At 45.3% G+C, this 27268-nt stretch overlaps 2 protein-coding genes across 8 annotated transcripts in view; one reads left to right on the top strand and one right to left on the bottom strand.

Moving 5' to 3' along the window:
- The window catches only part of SENP7 (SUMO specific peptidase 7), a 122739-nt gene extending 114625 nt beyond the window's left edge, over positions 1-8114 (bottom strand). For 3 of the 7 annotated variants that reach the window (XM_077482486.1, XM_077482491.1, XM_077482492.1), the window contains exon 1: positions 587-734. The gene's annotated coding sequence lies outside the window, so the exon portion shown is untranslated. Of the gene's footprint in view, positions 1-474; positions 533-586; positions 796-8094 lie in introns of those variants that run through there. The other 4 variants (XM_077482490.1, XM_077482487.1, XM_077482488.1 and 1 more) reach the window with 4 other exon arrangements.
- Positions 721-15575, top strand: LOC143983153 (putative protein ARB2BP). Its single transcript, XM_077482494.1, has 2 exons — positions 721-858; positions 14247-15575. Exon 2 carries the CDS (start codon positions 14250-14252, stop codon positions 15315-15317), a length of 1068 nt encoding a protein of 355 aa, XP_077338620.1. The 5' UTR covers positions 721-858; positions 14247-14249; the 3' UTR covers positions 15318-15575.
- The last annotated feature ends 11693 nt before the right edge of the window (positions 15576-27268 follow it).

The raw sequence follows: 27268 nt of genomic DNA, 5'->3' as shown, positions 1-27268 counted from the left end.
GCCCCACCATGCAAGTGGACATACGGTAGCACTTAGTAACAGGGCCGCTTCGGGCACGGCTATTTTTTACTCCAACTCTATATGTCCACTTGGATGGTGGGGCTTGAACCCGGACTTAGTGCGCAGGCGCCGTTCATCTTCAGAGACCTTCGGCATCTCATTGTCCTCTGTACTGCGCAAGCAGTACAAGGCAGACACTATCTGACGGGGGACAGTATTCGACACAACAGCGGGCTCTGCGAAACACGCCGGAGCTCATCCCTAGTCTATGCATGTTATGATGTACTGCAACGAGTTGCGCTGTGTAAAAATACATCTTTTTACGTAACGCACTATAAACCACCTGAGCGCAATGTTGTCCTGTGAAGAGGGCATGGAGAGCAATTGTTTTCTTGCACTGCTCTATGCAGATCTACATAGCTCAACAAATATGGACTGAGGGAGCCTGTCATAAGGAGAGCTGTAAACACCCACCTACATATAGACATGTGCATTTATATCTAGAGCAGAGCCTTCGATGTCCCCTAATGGCCGATCAGCCAACACACACACAACACGGAAGCACAGATGAGATGAAAGCTCCCACCTTGTAAATGTCGTCCAATGACGTCACTGTCTCCCCCTCTCTACACCAGCCACTTCCGCATACTCATGGATCTGCCCCAGATTGTTATGGACGTCTGACAATTAGCACAGAGCAAACTTTTGAGCCGCCCCTCACAAACCTCCCCTCTCCTCCTTCTTACAGCACACAGCTCTGCATCCACAGCACTCGGACGTGACGTCTGCCACAGTGCATAACACGTATCACGTGATGTGGCCTGCTGTCACGTGATTCCCGTGCAGCTCCCCAGAGAAGTGAGTGGTGTGTGTATGAGGAACACTGCACAGACATGGCTGAGCTCTCCTTCTGGAAATGCCTGGCTTCACTGACTTGGGACAAGCATGAATGCATGCACACAAGGGCTTGTTTTCAGTCAGAGGATCAGCATGGCATCAAGGAAGCTAGCATGTTCAAGTCAACAATGGCAGACATTTTCTCATGACAGGAGTACAGTATAAATATGGTGGAAGGTTGAGCTCTATGGCTTTGTATTTTAGGCTCATTCATATGGACAGCCCCGGTGGTCCAGCACCCAGATTGCTGTACTCGGTGTTTGCGGTCAGCTGCATATAGGAAGGCTGTACATGGCAATGACAGTGTGGGGGAGATTTACTAAGACTGGGTTGACCCAATTGCGAAATGGAATGAGGGATCCCCACATCCAATTCTCGAAAGCAGGAGATTTTGACTGTCTCTCTATGGAGCCGGTTCACATATCTCTGCAGCTGGTACGGTGCACTTTGCACAAAAACGCTGTGCATCTTTGGTCCGTTTCAGGTCTGAATTCACCCCAAAATTTGGTCTGAAACTGAACCAGCACGTACTGGACCCCGCATGTGGCTCCTATGTGAACTGAGCCTAGGACTGGTACAGATCTGCATAGAAACCAATCAGATTCCCTGTTTTTTTTTTTTTCTTATTTGGTCAAAGCCTGGGCACCTTTCATGCTGCTCTGTAGCAAAATCGCATATGTATTTTTTTTTCATTGATTTTACTGTGTTTTTGGGTCACCCCCTATCCATGCGTCTATCCCCTTTCAGGAAGGCAGAAGCATGGATACCAATGGGGGGGTGGGTGTTTTTTTTTTAATTATTTTTTTCTTTTATTTTTTTGAAGCACCAATGAAAGACTCTAAAACGGTCATCGACCTTGTCCTCAGGGCCAACTAACAGGCCAGGTTTGCAAGATAACTGAAATACATGACAGGTAATATTTGCTGCTCAGCGATTGCCGTATTCTAGGCTGCATCTCTCCAAGGTAATACATGAAACCTGGCCTGTTAGTGGGCCCTGAGGACAGGATTGATTTACCACTGCTTTAAAAGGCTTCAAAATAGGGTGGGCTTGGGGCGCAGAGAATGCGAACGAAACCCACCCAGGTGTATTACAATAGTAAAAAACTACCAGCCACCACTGACTTGCACCTGTAAAAAATGGACATGTGACTCAAACACAAATCGTGGTTCATTTTTACTGCAATTTCCATTAATTTTACTGGGAAGCTATGTTTTTGGTGCAGTTTTCAAGTGCAGAACTTTTCAAAACACACCTGTCACGCCGTAGCGTGAAAAATTTAAAGGAAAACTTTTTTTTTGCAAGGTAAAAACGTGGGCTAGTTCACACCATGTGTTCCAGTGCTTTTTCTTTTCTGCATCCAAGACGCATAGAAAGTAGGTAGCCAATGGCATAGTTCAAACAAAGGGATAGGGTGCGCTATGGAATCTGTTATACAGAGAGTATGTAGTGTAATATAGGTAAGAGCAGCCTCTATTATGTTTCCATCCAGATGGATGGAACAGTAAAATAGGTGAGAGAAAGAGAATAGATGTGGCGCTATACCTTATTAAACTCACTAAAAAAATATAAAATAAAATTGTACAAATTTTCCAGCTTGCTGGCTAATATATTTTATAAAACCAGCGATAAACCTTGGTGGACTGAATAGTAAAATCAATAAATGATAAAGTGCTGGGGGTTAATCCTTATTAAATAGTGAATGCAAAGTGAATATAGATTTTCCAGCGTGCTGGTTAGTAAATGCAATAAAACTGTACGGTCCACAAAAATTAGGTAAAGATGAAATAGATAAATATTTAGATAAATAATTAGTGAAACTACCATGAATCAATCAATATTCAATAGTGAAAACTACTTAAGGTGCTTGTGACTGTGATTGTGGCACAACCAAATGAATGGCCACAAGGGGAACAATCAAAATTATATAAACGTGAATACTGGTGGGATGGTGGGTGTGAACACACTGTGTCAAATCTCAGAACATGCCAAAAATTGTCACAATATGAAAATAGAGAAAATAGAAAAATAAATAAAGATAAAGATAAAAAATTAAGAAATTAAGTCCAGAAAGTAAAAAAATCTTGCGGTGACAAGTCAAATGTGAAAGTCCAATTGAATAAAGTTTAAAAATTAATATTTAAACATGAAACGAATATTTGATGGTGAAAAAGGTAAGTGAAGAGAGGGACTTCGATATTCGTTCGCAGTGAACGTTTGCAGTGAACGTTTATGGATTTTGCTCTCACCAGAGATATGACCCCGTCCGGGGTGGATCAGCCTCCACAGTATAAGCCACTGTGTCGCTTCTTGGGCTGTCTCTGCTGTGATGCTGGGGAGATCCCTCGTTCTTCCGTGGGGATGTTGTACCTCGTTTACATGTGATAGAAAAGAGGACTGCCCATGGTGTAGTATGTTTGAAACTCAGTTTATTTGAAACAACCTTAAAAATACTCACATTTAGTACGAAAAAACACGTATTGTATTAAAAGCGTTCGGAACATCCACTCGGCTGACACGCCGTTTGTGCTGAAGGTGTACGTATCTGGCCACGCCCTACGCGTTTCGTCATTCAGACGTCATCTGGAGCCAGATGACGTCTGAATGACGAAACGCGTAGGGCGTGCCCAGATACGTACACCTTCAGCACAAACGGCGTGTCAGCCGAGTGGATGTTCCGAACGCTTTTAATACAATACGTGTTTTTTCGTACTAAATGTGAGTATTTTTAAGGTTGTTTCAAATAAACTGAGTTTCAAACATACTACACCATGGGCAGTCCTCTTTTCTATCACATGTAAACGAGGTACAACATCCCCACGGAAGAACGAGGGATCTCCCCAGCATCACAGCAGAGACAGCCCAAGAAGCGACACAGTGGCTTATTCTGTGGAGGCTGATCCACCCCGGACGGGGTCATATCTCTGGTGAGAGCAAAATCCATAAACGTTCACTGCAAACGTTCACTGCGAACGAATATCGAAGTCCCTCTCTTCACTTACCTTTTTCACCATCAAATATTCGTTTCATGTTTAAATATTAATTTTTAAACTTTATTCAATTGGACTTTCACATTTGACTTGTCACCGCAAGATTTTTTTACTTTCTGGACTTAATTTCTTAATTTTTTATCTTTATCTTTATTTATTTTTCTATTTTCTCTATTTTCATATTGTGACAATTTTTGGCATGTTCTGAGATTTGACACAGTGTGTTCACACCCACCATCCCACCAGTATTCACGTTTATATAATTTTGATTGTTCCCCTTGTGGCCATTCATTTGGTTGTGCCACAATCACAGTCACAAGCACCTTAAGTAGTTTTCACTATTGAATATTGATTGATTCATGGTAGTTTCACTAATTATTTATCTATTTCATCTTTACCTAATTTTTGTGGACCGTACAGTTTTATTGCATTTACTAACCAGCACGCTGGAAAATCTATATTCACTTTGCATTCACTATTTAATAAGGATTAACCCCCAGCACTTTATCATTTATTGATTTTACTATTCAGTCCACCAAGGTTTATCGCTGGTTTTATAAAATATATTAGCCAGCAAGCTGGAAAATTTGTACAATTTTATTTTATATTTTTTTAGTGAGTTTAATAAGGTATAGCGCCACATCTAATGGCATAGTTCACACCAGTGCTTTCTGTTTTAGTGCATTCCAATCCAGAAAAAAAAAGTAGAACATGCTGCATTTTTCCTGAACGGAACTGTACTGGAACATGGTGAAACACATAAAAAAATGCACCGGAATGTACCTACAAGCATCAAAAATGCACTGGACACCAGTACAGTAGAAAAAAACAAAAGCATCTAGAAACATATCAAAAAATCACTGGGAGGCATCAAAAACATGCATACAGAATTGCATTGGGGACGGATCTGGAGAACATTTTTGTGGTGTGAAATAGCCCTAAGGGCCCTTTCACGCTGCTCTGTAGCAGTGTGCAGATTTTGCTGTGTTTCTGGTGCATTTTTGGGTTGCTTGCACCTGTGAAAAAGGAACGTGTGACCCAAAAACGCAAATCGTGGTGTGTGTTTATTTTACCAAAATTTTTCTGCAATTTCCATTCATTTCAATGGGAAGCTGCATATTTGGTGCGTCTTTCAAAACTGCACCAAAGATGCAGCACTTTTTCAAATGCACCGCAACTGTAACGCAATGGTGTGAAAAGTCCCATTAGGATTTAAAGGGAAGCCTTTTTTTCTTGCAAGGTAAAAACACAGGGAAAATGTATCAGTGTGAAAGGGCCCTAATTGAAGAAGCTGAAGTGAAAAGCTGATCGCTTGCTAGGCTCACCTGCCCCAGATTCTGAGTGCTCCAGTTTTAGTAAATCTCCTCTGTCTGTGGTGGATCACAGAAAGTGGCTCTGTTTATATCCAGGGCCCCTTGCATGTCTCTAAACACAGGTTTTGGTGAGAGGTTGCAGCCAGAATAGAGTAAGGATCCATTCACACCAGAAACGTCATGTTTACTGTGCGTTTTTGCATGTGCTGTGACATGCATTTGATGCATTTTTTTTGCTTGCATTTCCTTTGAGGTCACTTCCGTCTGTGGGCTTTTATGCATGCATTTGCAGTTTTTTTTTTCTTTTCACCGTGCTGCAATAGTGTAAACTAAACCCATATAATAACCTAGATTTTGGTCGGTCTATGCAGTTGGAGTGCAGTCAAAACTGCATCTGGTGTGAATGGGTCCTAAAATCACCCCAGCACAGTATGAATTGCTTTTCCGGTAGAACTCCTTTGGTTCGGTTTAGTTTTCCATGGAGAGTAGCTCAATATAGAGGCTATTCTACATAGTTGCTGTGGACAGGATTATGCAGGACTTAAAGAGGAAGTAAATGCTGATGGGTTTTACTTCCTCTTTTGCTCCCTGCAAATCCTGCAAATTAAAAGCGCATACTAGCCCATTATGTGACACTTGCCTGCAAACAAATCCATCTCTGTCCCCTGTGCAGGCTGCGTCCATCTTCGCCCCTCTTCCTTCTAGGGGCTGTGGACTCTGGCTCTGTGACTGGCCAGAGTCGCCTGATGTCACTCCCACGCATGCGCACGGGAGCTGTCAGATTACATCATCGGTGCACTACTAGTGAAATATCTCCTAAACGGCGCAGGTTTAGGTTATATTTCCACTACCTATAGGTTAGCCTTATTCTAGGCTTACCTATAGTTAAGTCACTTGGGAGGGTTTACAGCCACTTTAAAGTAGTATTAAGCCCAAAAACAAAAGTGTATTCTATTGTAGCTTGGATGTGGTGGCTGCATTCATATATTTTCATCTGGCGATCCAGCCATTACGTCTGTTATTTTTTAATTTCCTTTAAAGGGGTTGTAAAGGTTTGTTATTTATTTTCTAAATAGGTTCCTTTAAGCTAGTGCATTGTTGGTTCACTTATCTTTTCCTTCGATTTTCCTTCTAAATGTTTTTTTTCTTTGTCTGAATTTCACACTTCCTGTTTCTCCTCAGTAAACTTCACACCATCATCTGAGCGGTGTTTAGTCAGCGGGAATAGCTTAATGAACAGCTTACTGAGGAGGAACAGGAAGTGAGAAATTCAGACAAAGAAAGCAAAGAAAAAAACATTTAGAAGGGAAATCAAAGGAAAGGGTAAGTGAACCAATAATGCACTAGCTTAAAGGAATCTATTTAGAAAATAAAAAACAAACCTTTACAACCCCTTTAATAGACCAAAAGTAACTGAGGGTTGAGACAAACCATTTAGCACTGATGAGGGTGTTTACAATGGTCAGCTTTTATTTATTCATGTAAAACCTTTAACCCAAAAGAAAAAAAAAACTGTTGCAGTAACTGCCTGAGTTCAGCTTTTATTTCATCAAAGTGGTTGTAAACCCTTACAACACACTTTGACCTACAGGTAAGCCTAGATTAAAGCTTACCTGTAGGTCCAAGAAATATCTCCTAAACCTATACGGCTTAGGAGATATTTGCCGAAAGACAAGCACCGCTGTCTACGGCGCATACGCCGTACACAGCAGTACGCAGGCGCATTGAGTGCGGCACCCGTGTGATTAGCCGGAGCAGCGAGACCCACCAAGAAGATGGATGCTCGGAACTACAGGGGACAGCGGTGACTTCGCTGGCTCCTGTGTCAGGTAAGTGACACATAATGGACTACTATGCGATGCATAGTAGTCCATTATGCTTTACCTTTGCAGGGAATGAAAGAGAAAGTAAACTCATCAGGGTTTACTTCCCCTTTAAGTTCATCTAAATCTGTTAGTCAATCTAAAACTATCATCTCCCCAGACTGACAAGGCTGTTGTCCAAGGTGTCTCCATTGTCCTTCCATCCAGAGAGAAGAGATTGAGACCCTAAGACAGTAAGTGTGTTACTTGCTGAATCGCCAGATGAAAATAAAGGGCAAAAAATAAACAAATGCAGCCACCATATTTAAAGTGGTTCTAAAGGCTGGGTGATTTTTATTTTTTTTTTACCCAAGTCCCCTTTCACGCGGGCGCCTCCATTCTGCGGGATCTGCTTGCGCGGTGGGGGGGATCGCTTTGCTGAGCACTGAGGTCAGTGAGGTCCTTCTTTGCTTAATGAGCGGAGATTGACAGAATCCCGCTCTCTATGGGGCTATCAGATGAAAACGGATCGTTTGTCCATTTTCATCCATTCCCATCTGATCCGATCCACCAGACAGATGGAAAATAGAACCTCCATCCGTCTGGTTTTGACAGATGATCGGATCAGATAACAGCGGATGTCAGTGGACATGTCCACCATTCCATAGAGATGAATGGAGTGTCCGATCAGGTCCACCTGTTCATTTTTCAGGCAGACCTGTTAGGACACTCCATTCATCTGTATGAAGGGTCCTAATGCATTCCCTGCACTTACCTGAGCCTGTCAGGGATCCAGCGTTGTGCCAGTTGCAGTCTTCTTTACCCTCTCTTCCTCTTTTCACACGGACTCCAGCAGCTGCAGGAGCCATCAGCTTCTGCTGCTGTCAGTCAAATGCTCATGGTGGTGGGGGGGGAATTTGTGGATGCGGTGTGTGTATACAAAGTGAAGAGGAGCTTGGATCGCTGGCAGGGTACCAAAGAAGAGGAGGTTTAGGGCTCTCTGTGCAAAGCCATTGCACAGAGCAGGTAAGTATGACATGTTTGTCATATAAAAATCAACACTTTACAATCACTCCAGCAAAAAATACTTACCTTTTCTGAGGACGCTCCGGTGTTGTCATATGATCAGCTCTCAGCGCTAACTTCAGTATAGAGGAGGGATAGCTGACAACATATTCCCCATAGGCTATGGGTGACGTCACTGCCCTGGCTCTGCAGCTATTGTTGGTGATCTCTCCAATTAAGTGAAGCTGCCACTGGAGAGATCATCTGACTTGATCGGAGCAACCTCAGAATAGGTAAGTACAGACCTCTTTTCTTTACAATGTAGTTAGAATAGGATTAGAATGGGGATTGGAGCCGGTTTAGGTATAGTTAGGATTTGACTGGAATGTTACTTTAACCACTTTCAGACCGGAAGATTTTCCCCCTTAATGACTAGGCCATTTTGACATCCTTTTTTTCCCTACAAATAGCTTTCTTTTGGTGGTATTTGATCACCTCTGAGGTTTTTATTTTGTGCGCTATAAACAAAAAAGGGCATCAATTTAAAAAATATATATATTTTTTTTGCTATAAAAGAATATCCCCCAAAAAATGTAAAAAAACTAATTTCTTTAATCAGTTTTGGCCAATATGTGTTTTTTTTTACATATTTTTGGTAAAATCACAATAAGCGAATATTTGAGTGGTTTGCGCAAAAGTTATAGCATCTACAAAATAGGGGATATATCTATGGCATTTTTGTTATTTATTCTATTTTAACTAGTAATGGTGGTGATCTGTGATTTTTAGCGGGATTGCGGCAGACAGATTGGACACTTTTGACCCTTTTTTTTGTGACCATTGACATTTCTACAGTGATCAGTGCTAAAAAATAGCCACTGATTACTGTATAAATGTCACTGGCAGTGAAGGGTTAAGTGTGTTCCCTGGGAGGTGTTTCCAACTTTGGGGGGCTGGGCTGACTGGTGGTGGAGATAGATCACTGTTCCTAATCACCAGGAACAGCAGATCTGTCTCTAACTCCCATCAGAACAGGGATCTGTCTGTTTACATTGACAGATCCCTTTCTGGCTCTCGTTCCTGCGATCATCAGCCACGCACATTGGTCCCCTGCCGCACAGCGTGCTAGGACACAGCGCGACTCCGATCTCTGTAAAGAGCTACTTCCGTGGCTCTTTAACAGTGTGATCAGCTGTGTCCAATCACAGCTGGTCACATGTAAACACGGAGATGCCAATAATCAGCGCTCCTCGCCTCACACTGACAGAGTGTGTGGCGACGAGAGCCGATCAGCGGCATCTCCACGCAGGGGGACATCCACACATGTAATCAGGGCACGGATTACAATATAGTGCCACCAATCAGTGCCCGTTAGCGATGCCAGTCAGTGCTGCCCGTCAGTGTTGCCTGTTAGTGCCAACTATCAGTGCCCATAAGTGCGGCATATTGGTGCTCCTCATCAGTGCCCACCAGTGCCGCCTCATCAGCGCACATCAGGGAAAAATTACTTAGTTACCAAATTTACTGACAGAAACTAAGTAAAAAAAATGTTTTCTCTTATGTTCACAGACCGACACAGCTCCTCTCTGTAACCAAATGGGTTGTTAGCCCTATCACTGGAGATACTAGGCAAATTGTAATACAACACTTCAGAACTTTTAGTTCCGCCCATGGGGTGGTCCCTAGGCTACAACCCACAGCCTGCTCAGGCAGAACGTTTTTTTTCTTGCCTAGTGAAGGAGATAGACCTAGGAACCCTGCAGGCCCATAGGTCTATGGTTTTTTGATGCAGAAGCTTGGCTTATTGTGCAAGATGAATGATCCTGTGATCTTCTATCAACAGCTGGCTGGGTGACAGGCTGGTTCAATTGTCCTTGTCTCCCCAGTCTGGCCATCAAGCGTGTACGGGTCGCAGCTAAGGCTCGGCAGGCCATGACATACCTCAGCTCCAGAGGTGGTCGGTGAGCTTTATGCTCCGAGACGTACATATGACCGGGCTACTGATGTTTGTGTCACAGTATGCCGAGGCCAGTAGTCTTCCCTGTATTGATCAGTGATCAGGAGCTGACTACCGTGGAATGTCTCCCAGCTTCAGGACTGGTAAGTACAGCTCTCCCTGCCTGGCAGGGTGGAGCAGCTGGGCATTCCCTGGGAGGTCAATACGGGGGCCCCCTCACCTCCCTCTCTTCTCTCCCCGGCCCTTAACTCCCTCCTTCCCCCCCCTCGCAGGGGGTGGGGCTGTACATGTGCTGAGCGGTGTGTGTGTGTCTGGGCTCTCGCCTGGGGGTTTTAGCTGTGCTGGGTCCTGAAGCTTGGTCCCGCTAGATGCCTGTGTAGTCATGCCCCTGTGTTGGTGCAGTGCTGTGCCTGCCACATGTTCTCTCTAGTCCCTCATAGCGCTGTTCAGTGGCCATTTTAAGTATGGGCAAGGGTGAGACTGGCTTCAGTCAGCTATTTTCCTGGTGATGCCATTTTCTTGTAGCCGGACCACATTTTTGTGCTCTAGCAGCTGCCCCTGTGCCCTCTACTTCCTGTTTGGTCATCACAGGGCGCTGGGAAGGTTTTCCTGTGTTCTGAACATGTGTGTTTGATTGCCCACAGATCGTTCACTGATTGTGCGACCGGCCGGCCACCGACTTTCTGCTATGTCTGCATCTGGGAGCGTTGGGAACCTTCAGCCATTGCGGTAATACAGAGCGGAACGGCCCAGGGTGGTGAGTCCAGCGGGTTAGGGCCCCTTAGCCAGCGACAGCAGGAGAATGGGACTGTCGCTGTCCTAAGTCCCCATCGGGAGGCAGACAGGGTAGGGTCAGCGTGGCTTCAGAAACTGTTTCTTCCCCCCAAAATCCAGGCAATTGCAACTGGGTCACCTGCGGACTGCACGGTCCCTATGGACACTCTTACGGCGGTCTTCAATTCGTTTGTTGCCAAGATAGAGGCAGTGCGTGGGAAGAAAGTTGCTGTTTGTTTCGGTGGCTGTTCCAAAGAAGGGTATGGGGGTCTCGTCGGCCACCATTTCCAGGTGGATCAGACAGATTGTAGTATAAGCCTATGCCTTGAAAGGGCAGGTGCCCCCCTTTCCGGTCACGGCCCACTCTACGCAAGTGGCCGCTTTCCAAGAGTCCTGCTGCTGCATCCATTGACACAGACAGGAGGACTGGGCCCCACCCCCGGCTGCCTTGTCACTGGATTTGATTGACAGCAGTGGGAGCCAATGGCTCCTGCTGCTATCAATTTATTCAATGAGAACCCGAGACAGGCTGGAGCTGCTGGGCTTGTGTTTGTCACTGGAACAATCAGGTTCAGGTAAGAAAAAGGGAGTTCTTGGGGGCAGCTACAGTACATAAGGTTTTTCACCTTAATGCATTAAGGTGAAAAACCCTGAGACTTTACAGCTCCTTTTAAGGATCAGTATACTGTAATATTTTTTTCATTTTGGGTTTAATACTGCTTTAACACTTCCATAACTATACAAAGTACTATTCTCCTTTAAAGGAAACTTGTAAAAGAAATATGAAGACTAGTAGAGTTGACATCGCCTAAAAATGTTAGTTCCTTGGCTGTAATGCCGATTGCCTGGTCTCAGTCCTTTTTTGAGGTTTAGGGCCCAGAATAAGGCTTTATGTACACTGGCCTACATTTAAAATGGCCGTGGGAAAAAACAAAACGTGGCTAACTCGTGGCATGTTTTTGCCGTTTCCCGTGCCCCCCTGTCAAAATGTTCCCATCCTGAATGCAATTCTTCCGTGTTCAGGAGAGGGCGGTTAAATGTCACCTAAATGCAGGAGCTCCTAAACTCTGCTAAAAGCCTAAGTGTACATTGACACATAGGCTTTTATAGAGTTGAGTTTAGGAGCTTTGGCAAGATTCAATGCCTTTATTAAACTCAAGCTTAGGGGCTGCCAGTATAGGCTAATGTACATGAGATCTGCAAATTTGTATTTCTAACTTTGAATGCAGTATACTTGCTCTTGGTCATTGACTAAAAAAAGTTATGAAGTCAAAGGATCATGGTGACAGGCAATGGCTCATTGCTTTGGGCACAGGACCCCATAGAAGAACAGGGGCTGCCCATGCTGACTTCTTTGCTTCAAAAGTCTTTCTTGCCTGATCCAGAGGCTTCACTTTTTTTTATAAGTCACTTCGTTGAAAACACATTTCTAAAACATCTTTTCGCACTGGTTCACATTGGTACAATTTGATATGTCAAAACGGCGGCAATGGCATCGTCCTAATCGGTGCGACGCTGCATTTGCTGTGCCGCACCGATTTAAAAAAGTCATTTCTGTACTACTTTTTGCGATTTTGGGCTGCAATTTACATTGACATCTGCACAGATGTTTCTGAAATTGTGGGCGAAAACAGGACTGACATGCGGGAGTAAAATCGTGCGAGTTCAGCTGAACTCGTACAGCTTCCTTCTTGCAGCTCAGTGTAAACCTGGTCTTAAAGCGGTACTAAACTCGCCAAAATGAAAACGATTTAGCCAATATTACAATCTAAATATTTATAATAGAATGGACACTAAGAATAAGCCCAAAAATGATTCTTACTGTAAAAACACTTTATATTCCAAACGCTGCTGCTCTGTAATAGCCGTTGCCATATCAACCGTGGTCTTCCATGTCTGTAGTCTAATATACTTCCTCCTGCATTAAATTTTCCACTCCGTAATCCCACACATGCGTACAAAAAGCCTTATCCAAGCCTCTTATTCGTTTCCGGTTACTACGGAAACGAATGTCGAGTTAAAGGGACTATCCTGTTGCTGGCTTACCTGGAAGCATCGCGGGATGTCGGGGCTGACGTTGACAATCGGAAATGACACAGCCCCGGCATAGACACTGCATTTTTCCGGCAGGATCTCTGCTTGCCGCAGAATTTGGACATACGGCGCATGCGCGGGCTACGTCATTAGCCACAAATATACCTATAACTCGCAAGGCAAGCAGGTGAAGAGACATTCTTCTAAAGCAAATCATTTTAAAACCTGCATTTGTTCACAGGAAGAAAAGTCATCATATTGGGTATACAACCGCTTTATGGTCAGTGATTCTGAATTTAATAAAGGCATTGAATCAAATTAGAAGAAATCAGCAGCAGTTTAGGTATTTCTTTATTACAGGTTTATAATCTGGGCTTTTGTAGTTTGTGCAAGGAGCAAAAGACAAAAAAAGCACTCCCCATAGCATCAGAAAGGAGTGATATGACTTCAGACCTCAATCCAACGTTGTCCACCAGTTTTTCTTTTCCAATCATTTTATCGTTTTTTGTAAACGAAAGTGCACAAACGGATTACAACATACATAGATTTAGATATCACTTGTCCAGCGCTTAGGCAAAATTAAAACAATTAAAATGAAGAAATTAGACCAGCTGCTGCTATAATCATAAAACGTATACACATAAGCCCTAAAAGTTCATGTCTGATGATCCATAAGGCTAAAGCAGCGCTATGCAATGTTTAGACTTAAAAGAAAGAAACACCCGATTGTGATAAAATGTCCTATTAAGGGTAAGTCCAAATTATAATGAACTCCTAAACGTGTTTTGGGGGGGGGGGCGCTTGACAGAGGAATGTTGGACACCTTCACCGCACCACGTGATTCCGCTCCCCTCAGATTCAACACTCACCAGATCAATATAAAAGGCTTTATGGGTTTAAATGCCCGTTGGCATGTGGAGAGGCCGCTTCCAGACACCTGAATGGTTAATTAATGACCCTCCGTGTCGGTCTGTGAGTGGGCGGTGCAGAGCAGGGAAGTGAGCAACAAGGAGATCCTGGCAGGATTGGGCAGAGCCAGCAAGCGGAACCTATGTCTTGAATGACCTGACCACCAGAGAGCGATTAATTAACTATTCAGGTGTCTCGCAGTGGCCTCTCCACATGCCAATGGGCACTTAAACCCATAAAGCCTTTCTTTTATATTGATCTGGTGAGTGTTGAATTTGAGGGAAAGCCGAATCACATGGTGCGGTGAAGGTGCCTAACATTCATCTATCAAGCCCCCCCCCCCCATGAACACGTTAAGGAGTTCATTATAATTTGGACTTACTCTTAATAGGACAGTTTATCACAATCAGGCGTTTCTTTCTTTTAGGTCTAAACACTGCATAGTGCTACTTTAGCCTTATGGATCATCAGACATGAACTTTTAGGGCTTATGTGTATACATAGATTTATACGCATCTTAGCATGTCCACAATATTATCTGAACTGTTGTTCTTTCTATTTAAAGGAAATGGAAGGACTGATGAAATTCAAAGAAAGTGTAGAAATCCCACAGCATTTTGAGGACCTGCAGTATTATTTCAATGAGCAAGGAGAGTTGAGACACATGGTTACCAATAAACCTTTTATTTATAACTATTACAAAAATGAATATGATAGGAACCACAAAAGGTATAAAATCATCGGGGCTATGATTACACTTTATGTTTATGAGCTACTTCAAAAAGACTGCAATCTTCAAAGGATTACCATCCCAATTGATGCTACCGAAGATGAGCCAACGTCTTTCTTCTTCACAAGTAAAGGATTGCCAAGTATGCAGACAAACCTGTTTGTTCTTCTTCAAGACCGTGGGGTGATTAGAGCTGGTCAGTGGGGACAAAAAACAATATTCCATCACTCCCTACATCAAGGGACCCAAATCCCATATATTAAGACAGCCTTAAGGGACAATGGGTCTGTGATTGTATTAAATCCAAATGACAATTTTGTGGAGATGAAGGAGGAACCATATACCCTGGTCAAAACAGAAGAGGAGACCTGTCCTATAGATAACAGGGAAAAAGTTAGGCTCACTGCACCTCAACAAAAATTGATTGTCCCTAAAAGGTGTTGCAGCTCACCAGAAGAGCACACCAGCTATGTTTGGGACCACTTCATTTCAAAAAGTGCTGCAAGAAACATATCATTCATCGCACATGGCTATGGGGGCTTAGTATTTATGGATTTACTTTGTAAGAAAAGTAAGGAGGTAATGAGCAAAGTGAGTGCTGTAGCATTTATAGACTCAAAACACCATGCTCCACATCAGGCAAGAACAAACCCAGAAATCCAGGCTTGGTTACGCTCACATTGTAGGAGCTGGGTATTGAGCGCAAAACCTTTAGACAGACCTACTGGGTCCTTAAGGAGAATAGACTGCCCAAAAGTGTCTGCAGGTACTGAAAACTATGATCTAGCGCCCTCTGTTGCTTTCCAGTCTATTTTTCGATTTCTCAACAGATCTTCAAAGAATCGAAGACATTCAATTCCACCGGCACATACAATGATAACTAGAAGTTCTACCAGGCGTAACTAATCTAGGATGCTGTATCTAGTGACAGCAGATGAACTAAGAATACCATCTTGTAGGGCTTATATGTTGTGGTGTTGCATAACGTAGATCTATTGGAACAGATGATTTTCATTTGTAGGATTTTGATCTTAAAGACTTTTGTGCCCACCATGTAACACTTTATTGTATAATGTATTGTGAAGGCACATGATCACTACTAAATGTAAAGTATAGGCAAGTCTTTTTTTTTTTTTTATTAGCATGGTAGTCTGTAATATGTTATGCAATGTAAAAAAAAATTTGCTCTCATAAAACAGTAAGAAAACAAATTCCTCTGTACATTTTGTCAATCTTTTTTATCTTATTGTTTGTGTGTGTGTGTGTGTGTGTGTGTATATAATATTTTGCTAAAAAAAAAAAAAAAAAGGAACACTGTGAAAATGCATCAGATCTCAATGGAAAAATATCATGCTGGATATCGATTCTGATATGGACTGGGTAATGTGTTAGGAATGACAGGATGCCTCATCATTTGATGGAAATGATCAACCTACAGAGGGCTGAATTCAAAGGCTACCCGAAAATCAAAGTGAAAAAATTATGCAGAAATTTCATTGCACCAATGCAAAATGGTACTCAGTAGTTTGTATGGCTTCCACGTGCTTGTATGCATGTCTGACAATGTTGGGGCATGCTCATAATGAGATAGTGTCCTGGACACTTGCACACCCTAAAACAGGAAGTTGCCTCCCTATATAACCCCACCCATATCGGGAGTACCTCAGTTTTTTTTGCCAGTGTCTAAGGAAACTATTTTTTCTGGTAATTATATCTTCTACAAGAAGGGTATCAGAGTTGGCTGCTCTTTCTTGTAAAGAGCCATATTATTTACAAGGATAAGGCAGTATTGCGTCCTCATCCTAACTTTTTACTGAAGGTAGTATTGGTTTTTATCTAAACCAGGATAATTTTCTACCTTATTTTTTTTTTCACCCCAGAATCCTGTTCTATGGAAGAAAAATTCCTACATTATCTTGATGTGGTGAGAGCAGTCAGTCTACTTAAAGGCTACTGATCAGATTCAGAAAAAGGATGTTTTGTTTGTATTGCCTGAAGGTCCTAAAAAGAGCACAGGCAGTATTGAAAGCTACCATTTCTAAATGGATTCGACAAGTAATCGTTCAAGCTTATGGTTTAAAGAGGTAGTTCTACCCTCTCAAATCAAAGCGCACTCCTCTAGGGCTGTTAGTGCTCCGTGGGCAGTGCAGCACTAAGCCTCCATGGCTCAAATCTGCAAGGCCGCAACTTGGTTCTATCAGGTGAATGTAAAAAGGCATGAGGATATCGTCTTTGGGTGTAGTGTAACTCCTCTAGTCTCATGTTGCCCTAATTCTGTTGTGTCTCCCTCCCCTCAGTTGGCATTGCTTTGGAACATCCCTCATAGCGATTACTATGGCTCGGTGTCCCATGATGTACGATTAAAGAAAATAGGATTTTTATAATGGCTTACCTGTAAAATCCTTTTCTTTTTTTTTTTTGTAATTGTAATTTTTATTAAATTTCAAAGCAAGTACAATATAATCAAGCATTGGAATAATCAATAAGCAGAAGTGAATATGGATTATAACATAGACGTTAACTACAGAAGACAGAGAATAATGTCCACATATGCAGGCACAAGGGTGAACTGCATAACCATAACATGTAAAGTGAATAACAAACAGTTTATGAATAACAAGAAAAAAAAACGTATGACAATAGGCCGGAGGCCAGAGAGAGACAAGGCAACAAAACATTCACATGGTCATCATGCTGAATCTTGGGGGGGGGGGGGTGGGTTACCTGGATTAGTACATAAAGGGGGTGAATAGGAGGGGGAAAGATGGGAGTAGATGCCAGAAAGGGAGTAGTACGAACGGCAGCTACGGTCACGAAGGGTGTACAGGCAGGGGAGCCCCATATTCCAATCGATCCCAGGGTTCCTATACTTTATCAAACTGGGGAACCAGGTCATGCACCGAGGCTGTCAGATACTCCATTCTCCGTATCTCGGACACTAGTTGAAGAAATCTAGGCCAAGGGGGAGTTGCACCTAACAACCAGTACAACGGGATAAGCCTCTTAGCAGCTAATAGAATATAGATCAGCCGGTTTGTATTTTTAGGTAGACCTGGGAGAGGGAGACCCAACAAACAGTGTAAGGGATCGATCGGAAGGGTCACCCCAGCCACCAGCGATCCCACCGCTATCTAAAAGAGACGTATCATGGGGCATTTCCAGAAAATGTGGAACAGTGACCCGATGTCAAACCCACATCGCCAGCAATGTGGCGAGACTGCGGAGTCAAATTTGTGAATGACATTGGGTGTCCTATACCAGAACATAATGATTTTAATTGCCGTTTCCCTTTGCGTGACGCACTTAGAGGATTTAAAGGTAGAGGACCAAATCCTATCCCATGTCTGTAGGGTGATAGGTTTGTCCAACAACTAAGACCATTTACCCATATACAGATGTGTAAGTTCATTTAAGGGGGTCGACTCATGGAGGATTCGGTGGATAGAGGAGATTAGATGTAGTTGGTGGGGACCCTGGGCGCAAAGGTGTTCAAAGGCCATGGAGTTATCAAGTGTTAAAGTCGGAGATTTGGAGCTATAGAGGTGTCTAACCTGTAGGTAGAAGTAAAACGAATGTTTGGGGGATGTCATATTTTTCACCTAAGGTCTTGAAGGCATGGAGTCTACGTGAAATGGGGTGTACCAGGTTTCTAAGTTGGAAAAGGGGGGGATCCAGCCACGGGAAAAATCCTACCCAAAGACAGTCCATCAGGGATAATAGGGTTAAACAACACATTCGTGAGGGGGGAGCAGGGTGAGGAAAGGGAATATTTTTTGTTGCGCTTTTGCCACAAGTCCAGGGTAAAGGACATTGGGGCTGTACATTGACGTCTAAGGTTAGGGTGCAGAGGGGATGGAGTGCCTCAGATCAAGGAGCATGGGTGGACCGGATACAGGACCCCCTTCTCAATAGCAGCCCACTGACTCTTGGCATTAAGAGAGGACCAAGAGGTAATAATTCGTAAATGATTATCATGGTAATATTTCACGATATCCGGAGCCCCCAAACCTCCCCAATCTCTAGGCGCAAATGCCACAGAACTGGCAAAGCGGTGAGACCTGTCGGCCCATATAAATTTTAGAAAACGTCTTTGGAGAAGTTTAAGCTGTGGAGATGGAATGGCAACTGGCAGTGTCTCAAAGTGGTATAGCAATCTGGGCAAGACTGACATTTTAAGGACGTCGATCCTGCCCAAAAGGGACAAGGGGTATTTAGACCAGGTCAGTAGGGAATTATTTATGTCCTGGAATAGGATAGGAAAGTTTGCATGAAACAGGTGGGAGTATGAAGGAGTTAAAAAAACACCCAGGTATTTGAGTGAGTCATTGCACCATCTATAAGGATAAGTTTCTTTCAGCCTAGAGAGTTGTGTAGCGGGTATGTGTATGGGTAGGGCTTCAGTCTTTGAGGTATTAACTTTGTAACCAGAAATACCCCCAAAGGATGACAGTAGCTTATGCAGTGAGGGGAGGGAGACCAGCGGATTGGTAATAGTTAGCAAGATGTCCTCCGCGAAGAGCGATAATTTATACTCCCCCTGTCGCATCGCCACCCCACGGATATCTGGATGAGAATGTATGGACTCGGCTAGGGGTTCAAGGCATAAAATAAATAACAGTGGTGATAAAGGACACCCCTGCCGAGTACCATTCATCAAGGGGAAGCGAGGCGACAAGAAGGACGACGTCTGTACCTGGGCAGTAACCGTTGAGTATAAAGCCTTGAACACGTTTAAAAAGGGTCCATCAAAACCATAGACTTTGAGCGTGGCGAACATATAAGGCCAGCTAAGCCTATTGAAGGCCTTCTGTGCATCTAAACTAAGTAGCAGTGCTGGTTTGTTGGTCCTATCCAGAAGGTCCACCAGATTGATTGTGCGTTGGGTGTTATCTCCGGCATGTCTGCCAGGGACAAACCCCACCTGGTCTCTGTGAATAAGTTTGGGGGCAAGAACTGACAGTCTAGAAGCAAGGATTTTCATAAATATCTTGTAATCCCTATTTAGAAGGGCTATAGGCCTATAATTATCTGGGATGGAGGGGTCCTTACCCGGCTTGGGGATCACTGAGATGGAGTGTGAAAAATGGGGGTGGGGAGTGGGGCCCTCTAGTAGAGAATCGAATAATGTGAGCATGTGTGGTCCCAAAATATCCAGATAGGTTTTATAGTAGAAATAGTGGAGACTGTCGGGGCCAGGCGATTTATGCGAAGGGAGCTCCCGTATAATAGCCGAGAGCTCATCTGCCGTTACTGTTTTATTTAGGGCCTCTAAATCAGTTGACAAGAGCTTGGGAAGTTTCAGGTTGGAGAAAAAGGACTTAATATTCTCTTGTGTAAAGTGGAAATGGTTTTCTGGGGATAGACAGTTATGTTCACGAGGGCAATGAGTCTTAGATCCGTCAGGCCGGGAGAGAAACCAGGGAAGGAGTTGAATGTGCGTGGGCGTAGCTTTTTTTTTTTTTTTTTTTAACAAAAATCAAGTTTATTGAGCATAGAAAACCGGAGTTAGACTTACCGGTAACTCTTTTTCTAGGAGTCTTCCAGGACAGCCTTTGAGATATAGGGCTCCTCCCTCCGGGACAGGAAACACGTCAAGCCAATTAAATAAAAGGTGTGGTCCTCCAGGCCCTCCTCAGTTTTACTCCAAGAACCGCCGGGAGGCTCTGAAAGACATAACACACTAACAATCACGTTAATACACATCCTCACCACTTAGTCCAATTTAAACAACTTTGGGTGGGAAGCCAGGCTGTCCTGGAAGACTCCTAGAAAAAGAGTTACCGGTAAGTCTAACTCCGGTTTTCTCATATCGTCTTCCAGGACAGCCTTTGAGATGATAAGCAAGGAGCTCACCTTGTCAGGGCGGGACCACTGCCTGGAGGACCTTACGTCCAAAAGTCTGTTCTTTATCAGACCATAAATCCAGACGGTAATGTCTTGCAAACATTGAGTAGCTGGACCACGTTGCTGCTTTGCAGATCTCCTCCGGAGAGGCTCCAGCCCCCTCTGTCCACGATGTGGAAACCGCCCTTGTAGAGTGTGCCTTAACTAAGGGTGCCTGCTTCCCCTCTAACTCATAGGCTTTAACTATCGCCATTCGTATCCACCTGGCGATAGACGCTTTGGACGCCTTGCAGCCCTTGCGGGCGCCCGAAAAATTAACAAAAAGTGAGTCTGACTTCCTGAAGACCCTAGTGGCTTCTAGAAAAATTAATAGACTTCTCCTGACGTCTAACAAACTTAAAGATCTCGCCTCGTCTGAGGTTGAGAAAAAAGTTGGCAAAATAATATCCTGTGTCCTATGAAGAGTGGACACCACTTTAGGAAGAAAACTAGGGTCAGTCTTAAGTACTACCCTGTCCTCTAAGATTAACAAAAATGGCTCTCTGACCGAGAGTGCCTGCCGATCACTGACCCTTCTAGCTGACGTGATCGCTATCAAAAACACAGTCTTTAGTACCATCCACTTAAGTGATGCTCCCTCTAATGGTTCAAATGGGTCTTGGGTCAAAGCCCTAAGAACCAAGGCCAAATCCCAGGTAGGACAGGTCTTCATTCTGACAGGCCTGGATCTAGACAGAGCCTTGAAGAAGTTCCTGACAAATGGATTCTGCTGAAGGGAGGACTGAAGGAAAACGCTTAAGGCTGCCACCTGTACCTTTAGAGTGCTGATAGATAGGCCCAGCTCTACCCCTGCTTGTAGAAAGTCCAGGACTGCCGGGACCCCGGGGCTTGCAATTCCCTGTTCTCGCAACCAGGAATTAAACCTCTTTCCTACCTTGGCGTAAATTGCCCTAGCAACTGGTTTACGGCATTCTAACAAGGTCATAATCACTCTTTCTGAGAAACCCTGTGACCTTAAGATTTGTTCCTCAGATACCAGGCCGCAAGCTTGAGCCTCTCTATCTGAGGACACCGGATCGGCCCCTGGGAAAGTAAATCCTCCCTGCCTGGTAGAAACAGCGGAGGATGGACGGCCAATCTCTTTATGCTGGCAAACCAGGGTCTCCTTGGCCAAAAAGGAGCTACTAAAATGAGGTCCGTAGTCTCCGAACGGAACTTCTGCAGGACCTCCGCCACCATCCTTACGGGAGGAAAGGCATAACACAGGCCGAACAGCCATGGATTGGCAAGGACGTCTATCCCCCTGGCCCGATCCTGTGGGTGAACCGAAAAAAAGTGCGTCACCTTCCTGTTGCCTTCTGTTGCAAATAGGTCTATTTCTGGCCTTCCCCAGCATGACACAATCTCCTCGAACACTTCCTTGTTGAGGGACCACTCGTCCTGACCTATCTTCTGGCGACTGAGAAAGTCGGCCAGTAAATTCTGAGTTCCCTTTAGGTGAATGGCTGATATTGCGGACAAGTTCTTCTCTGCCCAGCAGAAGCTTCTGTCCGCAATTACCTGGAGTGCAGGGCTTTTGGTTCCCCCTTGCTTGTCCAGGTAGGCTACTGCTGCCACATTGTCTGAGCGAACTTGCAGATCCCTGCCATGTAACTGGGACTGGAAGGTTTCTATAGCCTTCCAAACTGCCAGAAGTTCCTTCTGGTTTGAGGAACGACCTGTCTCTAGGTTCGACCAGGAACCCTGGGCTAAGCTTCCCTCTAGGTGGGCACCCCAACCCAGCGTACTGGCATCGGTCGTGACCACCACCGTAGCTTGTGGGGACCAGGGGAGACCCCTGTCTAGGTTGACCTGGGCCCGCCACCACCAAAGAGACCTCCTGACTGCCGAGGATAGGGGCATAACCTGATCCAGGCTCTCCTGCCTGCCATCCCAATAACGGAGCATGAGTCTCTGTAAAGGGCGCTGATGATGCCTTGCCCAGACCACCGCTGGAAAGCATGATGTCATCAACCCCAGGACTCTCATAACCTCCCTGATCTGGGCTTCCCGACCAGATTGAAGCTGGGCTACCGCCTGCTCTAGCTTGCAGATCTTCTCCTCCGGAAGGAATACCCTCATTTCCATCGAAGAAATCCTGTATCCTAAATACAGGACCTCCTGTGAGGGGGTCAGCTGGGATTTTTCCTGGTTTATCAGCCACCCCAGTGAGCGCAGAAAAACCAAGGCCTCCTGTATGTCCCTCTGCAGCTGTTGGGCCGACTGGGCTATGAACAGTAGATCGTCCAGATATGGGATCACTGTTATAGCCTTGAGCCTTAATGGGGCCAGTGCCTCTGCCAGAACCTTTATAAAGATTCTTGGTGAGGCTGAAAGCCCGAAGGGGAGAGCTCGAGACTGGAGGTGTAACACACCCGTGTTCAACCTCACCGCCAACCTGAGAAATCTCTGAGATTCCAGATGAATCGGGATATGCCAATATGCATCCCTGAGATCCACTGTGGCCATGTGACAGCCCTGAAACAGGAACTTGGTTACCGAGAAGATTGACCCCATCCGGAACCGCTTGTATTTTATGAATCTGTTTAGGGGGCGGAGATTCAGTATTAACCTGAACTTTCCCGAAGGTTACTTTACCACAAATACGTGGGAGTAAACCCCCAAGCCTCGCTCCTCCTGAGGCACCTGCGCCATTCCTTCTTGGTCCACCAGATCCCCCAGAAGAAGAGCCAAAGCCTCTGCTTTCTCTTGGTCCCTTGGTAACCTTGTTACTTGAAAATTTGGGAGGGGAACTGAACCAAACTCCAACCTGTAGCCGTTCCTTATTATATCTCGAATGAACGGACTTTCGGTTGAAGCTTCCCAGTGTGGGAGGAACTTCCCCAGTCTTCCTCCCACCGGGACGCAGGAGTCACTGTGTTTTAGGGGAGGGTTGAGGAGGACTGAATAAGATTCCTCCTTTGCCCCTTCCCTTGCCAATGCTTTTTGGGGCGAACCTCCCGTTCCTGTAGGTTCTGCTGCCTGGGGCTTCGAAAAAGGCGCTTCCCTTCTGGTCTCTTTTTCCTTTCTGGGAAAGCTTTATTCCTATCCTGCGTGCGCTCTAACGCCTCTTGCAGGCCGGGCCCGAACAAATGGTCCCCTGAAAAGGGTAATCCACATAACCTCAATTTTGAAGCGGTGTCTCCTGACCAGGTTTTAAGCCAAACGGCCCTTCTGGCAACGTTCACTAGTGCTGCAGATCTAGCAGCCAGTTTGACTGATTCTGCAGAGGCATCAGCTAAAAAGCCCACAGCCTTGAAAAGTAGCGGAAAGGACTTCAACAGCTGCTGCCTAGAAGTACCCGCAGAAATATGCGATTGTAACTGTGTAAGCCAACACCCAAGTTTCTGGCCACACAGGTAGCTGCTAGGGCCGGTTTAAGCCCGCTGAGGCATCCTCAGGCTCTCTTAAGCAGCACATCTCCCCTCTTATCCGTAGGATCCCTGAGTGAACCCATATCATCAAAGGCCAAATCTGTCTTCTTAGAGACCTTAGCCAAGGGAGCATCTAATTTGGGAACCTTGTTCCAGGGATGCACCGCATCCGACTCAAAAGGGAACCTCCTTTTAAGGCTACTTGAAAAAAATTGCCTTTTTTCCGGTTGTTCCCACTCCAGCAGAATCGCCTCCACTAGCGACCTATGGACGGGGAATACCCTGTCTTTCATTACAATCGACCCTTGATACATCATGTCGTGTTTTGAAAGCTGGACCTGTTGATCTCCAAAGTGTCATATATAGCCTTGAGGAGGTCACCCACCTCATCCAAAGACAGCTTGTATCTGCAGATCTAATGGCCTCTTCCTCCCCCTCAGATTCAGAAGTAGACTCTGTCCTAGAGGAGGCTAATGGCCTGGGTAACCTCTCCCTATCCACCTGACTTGGTTCAGATAAGGAAGGCAAACTCACAGCCCTGGGTAAAGAGACAGAGGGACCCTGCACCCTATCCATCATGCTTTTAAATGACTGGAAAGTGGATGCAATCTCATCCTTTACAGATGTTAAAACATTGTGACAAGCTGCCACCGAGTCCTCTTTCACCAGGCTACTGACACAATCCGGGCAAGCGGCTTCCCCCAACCGGTGCCTAACTTAGCCCACACACGGCACATTTCCTTCTGGGCAAAGGTATCTGGGCTCTGTCCTGTTTAACCTACCAACAAAGAAAAACAGGGTCCCATTAAAATACCACCCCTGACCACACCACTGTGCTTCTAGGGTCCGCCTAGGAAGTGCCCCCCTTCACCAGCAGGTTCTCCACCCCGGGAAGGTACTATAGGTCAGAGTGACCCCCCCACCCCCCCAGTGTAAGTCCTGGTCTGCCCTCACCAAGCTTACCTGAGAGGTACTGGAGCCTGTTGAACCGGAGTCCACCTGCACAACTGCACTCTCCATGGTTCCTGTGTCTCACTCAGTCTCTCTGAGCCTTCACACCGCTCCAGGCAACCCTGTAGTCACACTGCCGCGCCCAAAGGACTGGAACAGGTCCTGCGGCGCCCCCTGATGACGCGAATCCGGCGGAAGTGCGTCTCTCCCACTTCCGTACGCCAGAACGCAAAGTCTCCGCCCCGACGCCGTGCGTTCCTTACGAACGCACCGCTCACAGTACCTGGACGCCGGTCGGTGGAACGAACGTCTCCCGCCGCCATCCGACCGACAGGTACTAGCGGTTAGCGCTCCGAGGGGGAAATTGCCGCGCATCGGGGTCCCGTTCTCTCCGAACGTTTTAAATGGCAGCGGGGACTGGAAGCTACCCTCTCCTCCCTTCGTACGGACCGAGGGGTGCTAAGGGTCAGGTCCATCAAGGTGCTCTCCCCAGGCAAAACCCCTGAGAAGGAGCTCCCCTTACCAGTTCCAAACGTGCTCCTTCCCGTCCGGCAGGAAACACAAAAAAAACTGAGGAGGGCCTGGAGGACCACACCTTTTATTTAATTGGCTTGACGTGTTTCCTGTCCCGGAGGGAGGAGCCCTATATCTCAAAGGCTGTCCTGGAAGACGATATGAGAAATAAGATTAACAGCACACATATGCATAAACCCTGGCGCAACAAGCACCAATATATACATACAATAATACAATAAACATCTTACGTCTGACATACAAAAGCGAAACATCCTGACTGCCGCACATGCGGGCAACCCATACAGGTGTGTTCAGGGACAGATACCCCAAGAGGCCAGGGCATCAATAATAGCTGAGGGGGAGATAGAGCTCTGCTACTGTGTAGTAATTGCATATCAGCTGGGGCAGCTATCCGTGCTCCCCATCCATCTATCCCATACTTTTCCAAATTTCTCTGGGCACCCTCGGTTAGCGTATATTACTTTTTTGAACGGTAAAACACTGTTCACAGCCCTCTTCCACTGCTGGATCGTAGGGGAAGCAGGCCTAAGCCACAAGGAGGCTATCTGCATCCGAGCAGTGAAGAGGACCTCATGTAAAAATGTCCTAAAATATTTGTCCTCCTCAGGAAGAGGAAGGAGGCCAAGGATACACTGCCGAGGGCATAATGTGAGGGGGGAGCCCATATGATCATGCAGGAACTTGACTATTTGCCCCCAGAAGCCCTGGACAGACGGACAGGCCCAAATGAGGTGGTAGAAAGAGCTGTTGGCATCACCACAACGGGGGCAAGTGGGATCAGAATCAGGCTTGAACCTAGAAAGACGGCCGGGGGTAATATATGCGCGATGGAGCATGTAGAGATGCGTAAGCCTATCAGATAGCTTAGGAGAGACCACTCTAGATACGTTCAGAATATCACTCCACTGGTCATCCTCCATACCCCCAACATCCTCCTCCCATTGGGCGTAGCTTTTTAACTAACATTTTATGGGGTTTATTGGAAAATTCGTAAAATTCCTGCTTCATCCAGAGCAGCGATTTGGCTGCCCGGTCGAGTTGTGCTGTTTTAATCTGTTCCCTGAGTAGAGTAACTCTCCGCAATCTCTCCACCGTGGGGGAGCCCAAAAGCATCCGCTCCGCCGAGAGAAGAGCAGAAGTTAGAGAACGAATATATTCGGTTCTGTCTCTCTTCAGTCTAGAGCTCTCCGCAATGCAATCATAAAGGGCTGTGATGGATAATAGGAAGAGTCAAACAGGCAACTAAGGAAGTCAATCTGACCAACATTAGGAGCATACAGGTTGACAAGGGTCAGAGAGGTGTTAAAGTATTGGCAGTCTAGGATTAGGTATCTGCCATGGGGGTCTACATGGGAGGTTTTAACCTTAATGGGGCATGACTTTTTGATCAGAATCGCAAAACATCTGACTTGCCCGTGGGATCGGAGGCTAGGAAGGAGGTGGGGAAGTGTTTGGAGGCAAACTTAAGGGAGCCATCTGCTTGAAAAAGGGTTTCTTGCAACATAATCACGTCTGCACCAGAGGACCCGAATTCCTTCAGGGCCAACCAGCGCTCACGTATAGAGCCTAGGCCCTTTACATTGTATGACAAAAGCTTTAAAGCCATAAGGACAGACTAGGTGGGTAAGCATATGTAAGTACTTGGAGGTTGCAGTACAGCCGAAAATAAGTAACATTGGGCCAGGGTTCCAATCGATAGAATGTGTCATTAGCGTCAGTTGTACCCAGGCGATGGGGAAAGATTAGGTATACCCAGAGCCAGGATAACCTGAGGCCAAACCAGCCTATACAGTGCATAAGTAAACAATGAAACGTCTGCTATAGGAATGGACATAGAACAAAAACATTAAAAAGAAACATTAACAAAAGTGTCAGAAAAATAAAAAAGGGAACAAAAACAAAAAAGAATAGAACATCTTGAGAGCCTGAGGGAAACCATGTACCTCAGGGGACCCAGGGTATCAACCCAGGCCAAGAGGGTCGTGGCTGGACAATCACCGGAGGTGGCCGTACGTAAAGGTGGAAGGGCCATCTATTCTCCTTATGAACTTGTAAATTAACAAAGAGCATTAACAACATACAGTCTTTTGTAAGAACAGGACCCCATGGGAT

This window comes from Lithobates pipiens, unplaced genomic scaffold (genome assembly GCF_037356315.1).
Source record: "Lithobates pipiens isolate NorthernLeopardFrog02 unplaced genomic scaffold, aLitPip1_a1.2 Scaffold_16, whole genome shotgun sequence".
NCBI classification, from domain to species: Eukaryota; Metazoa; Chordata; class Amphibia; order Anura; family Ranidae; genus Lithobates; species Lithobates pipiens.
Note: the sequence above shows the minus strand (reverse complement) of the source record. Positions and strands in the feature narration are given on the sequence as shown.

Coding starts and splice junctions, on each gene's coding strand:
- LOC143983153 (XM_077482494.1), top strand. CDS start 14,250: ATGGAAGGACTGATGAAATTCAAAGAAAGTGTAGAAATCCCACAGCAT.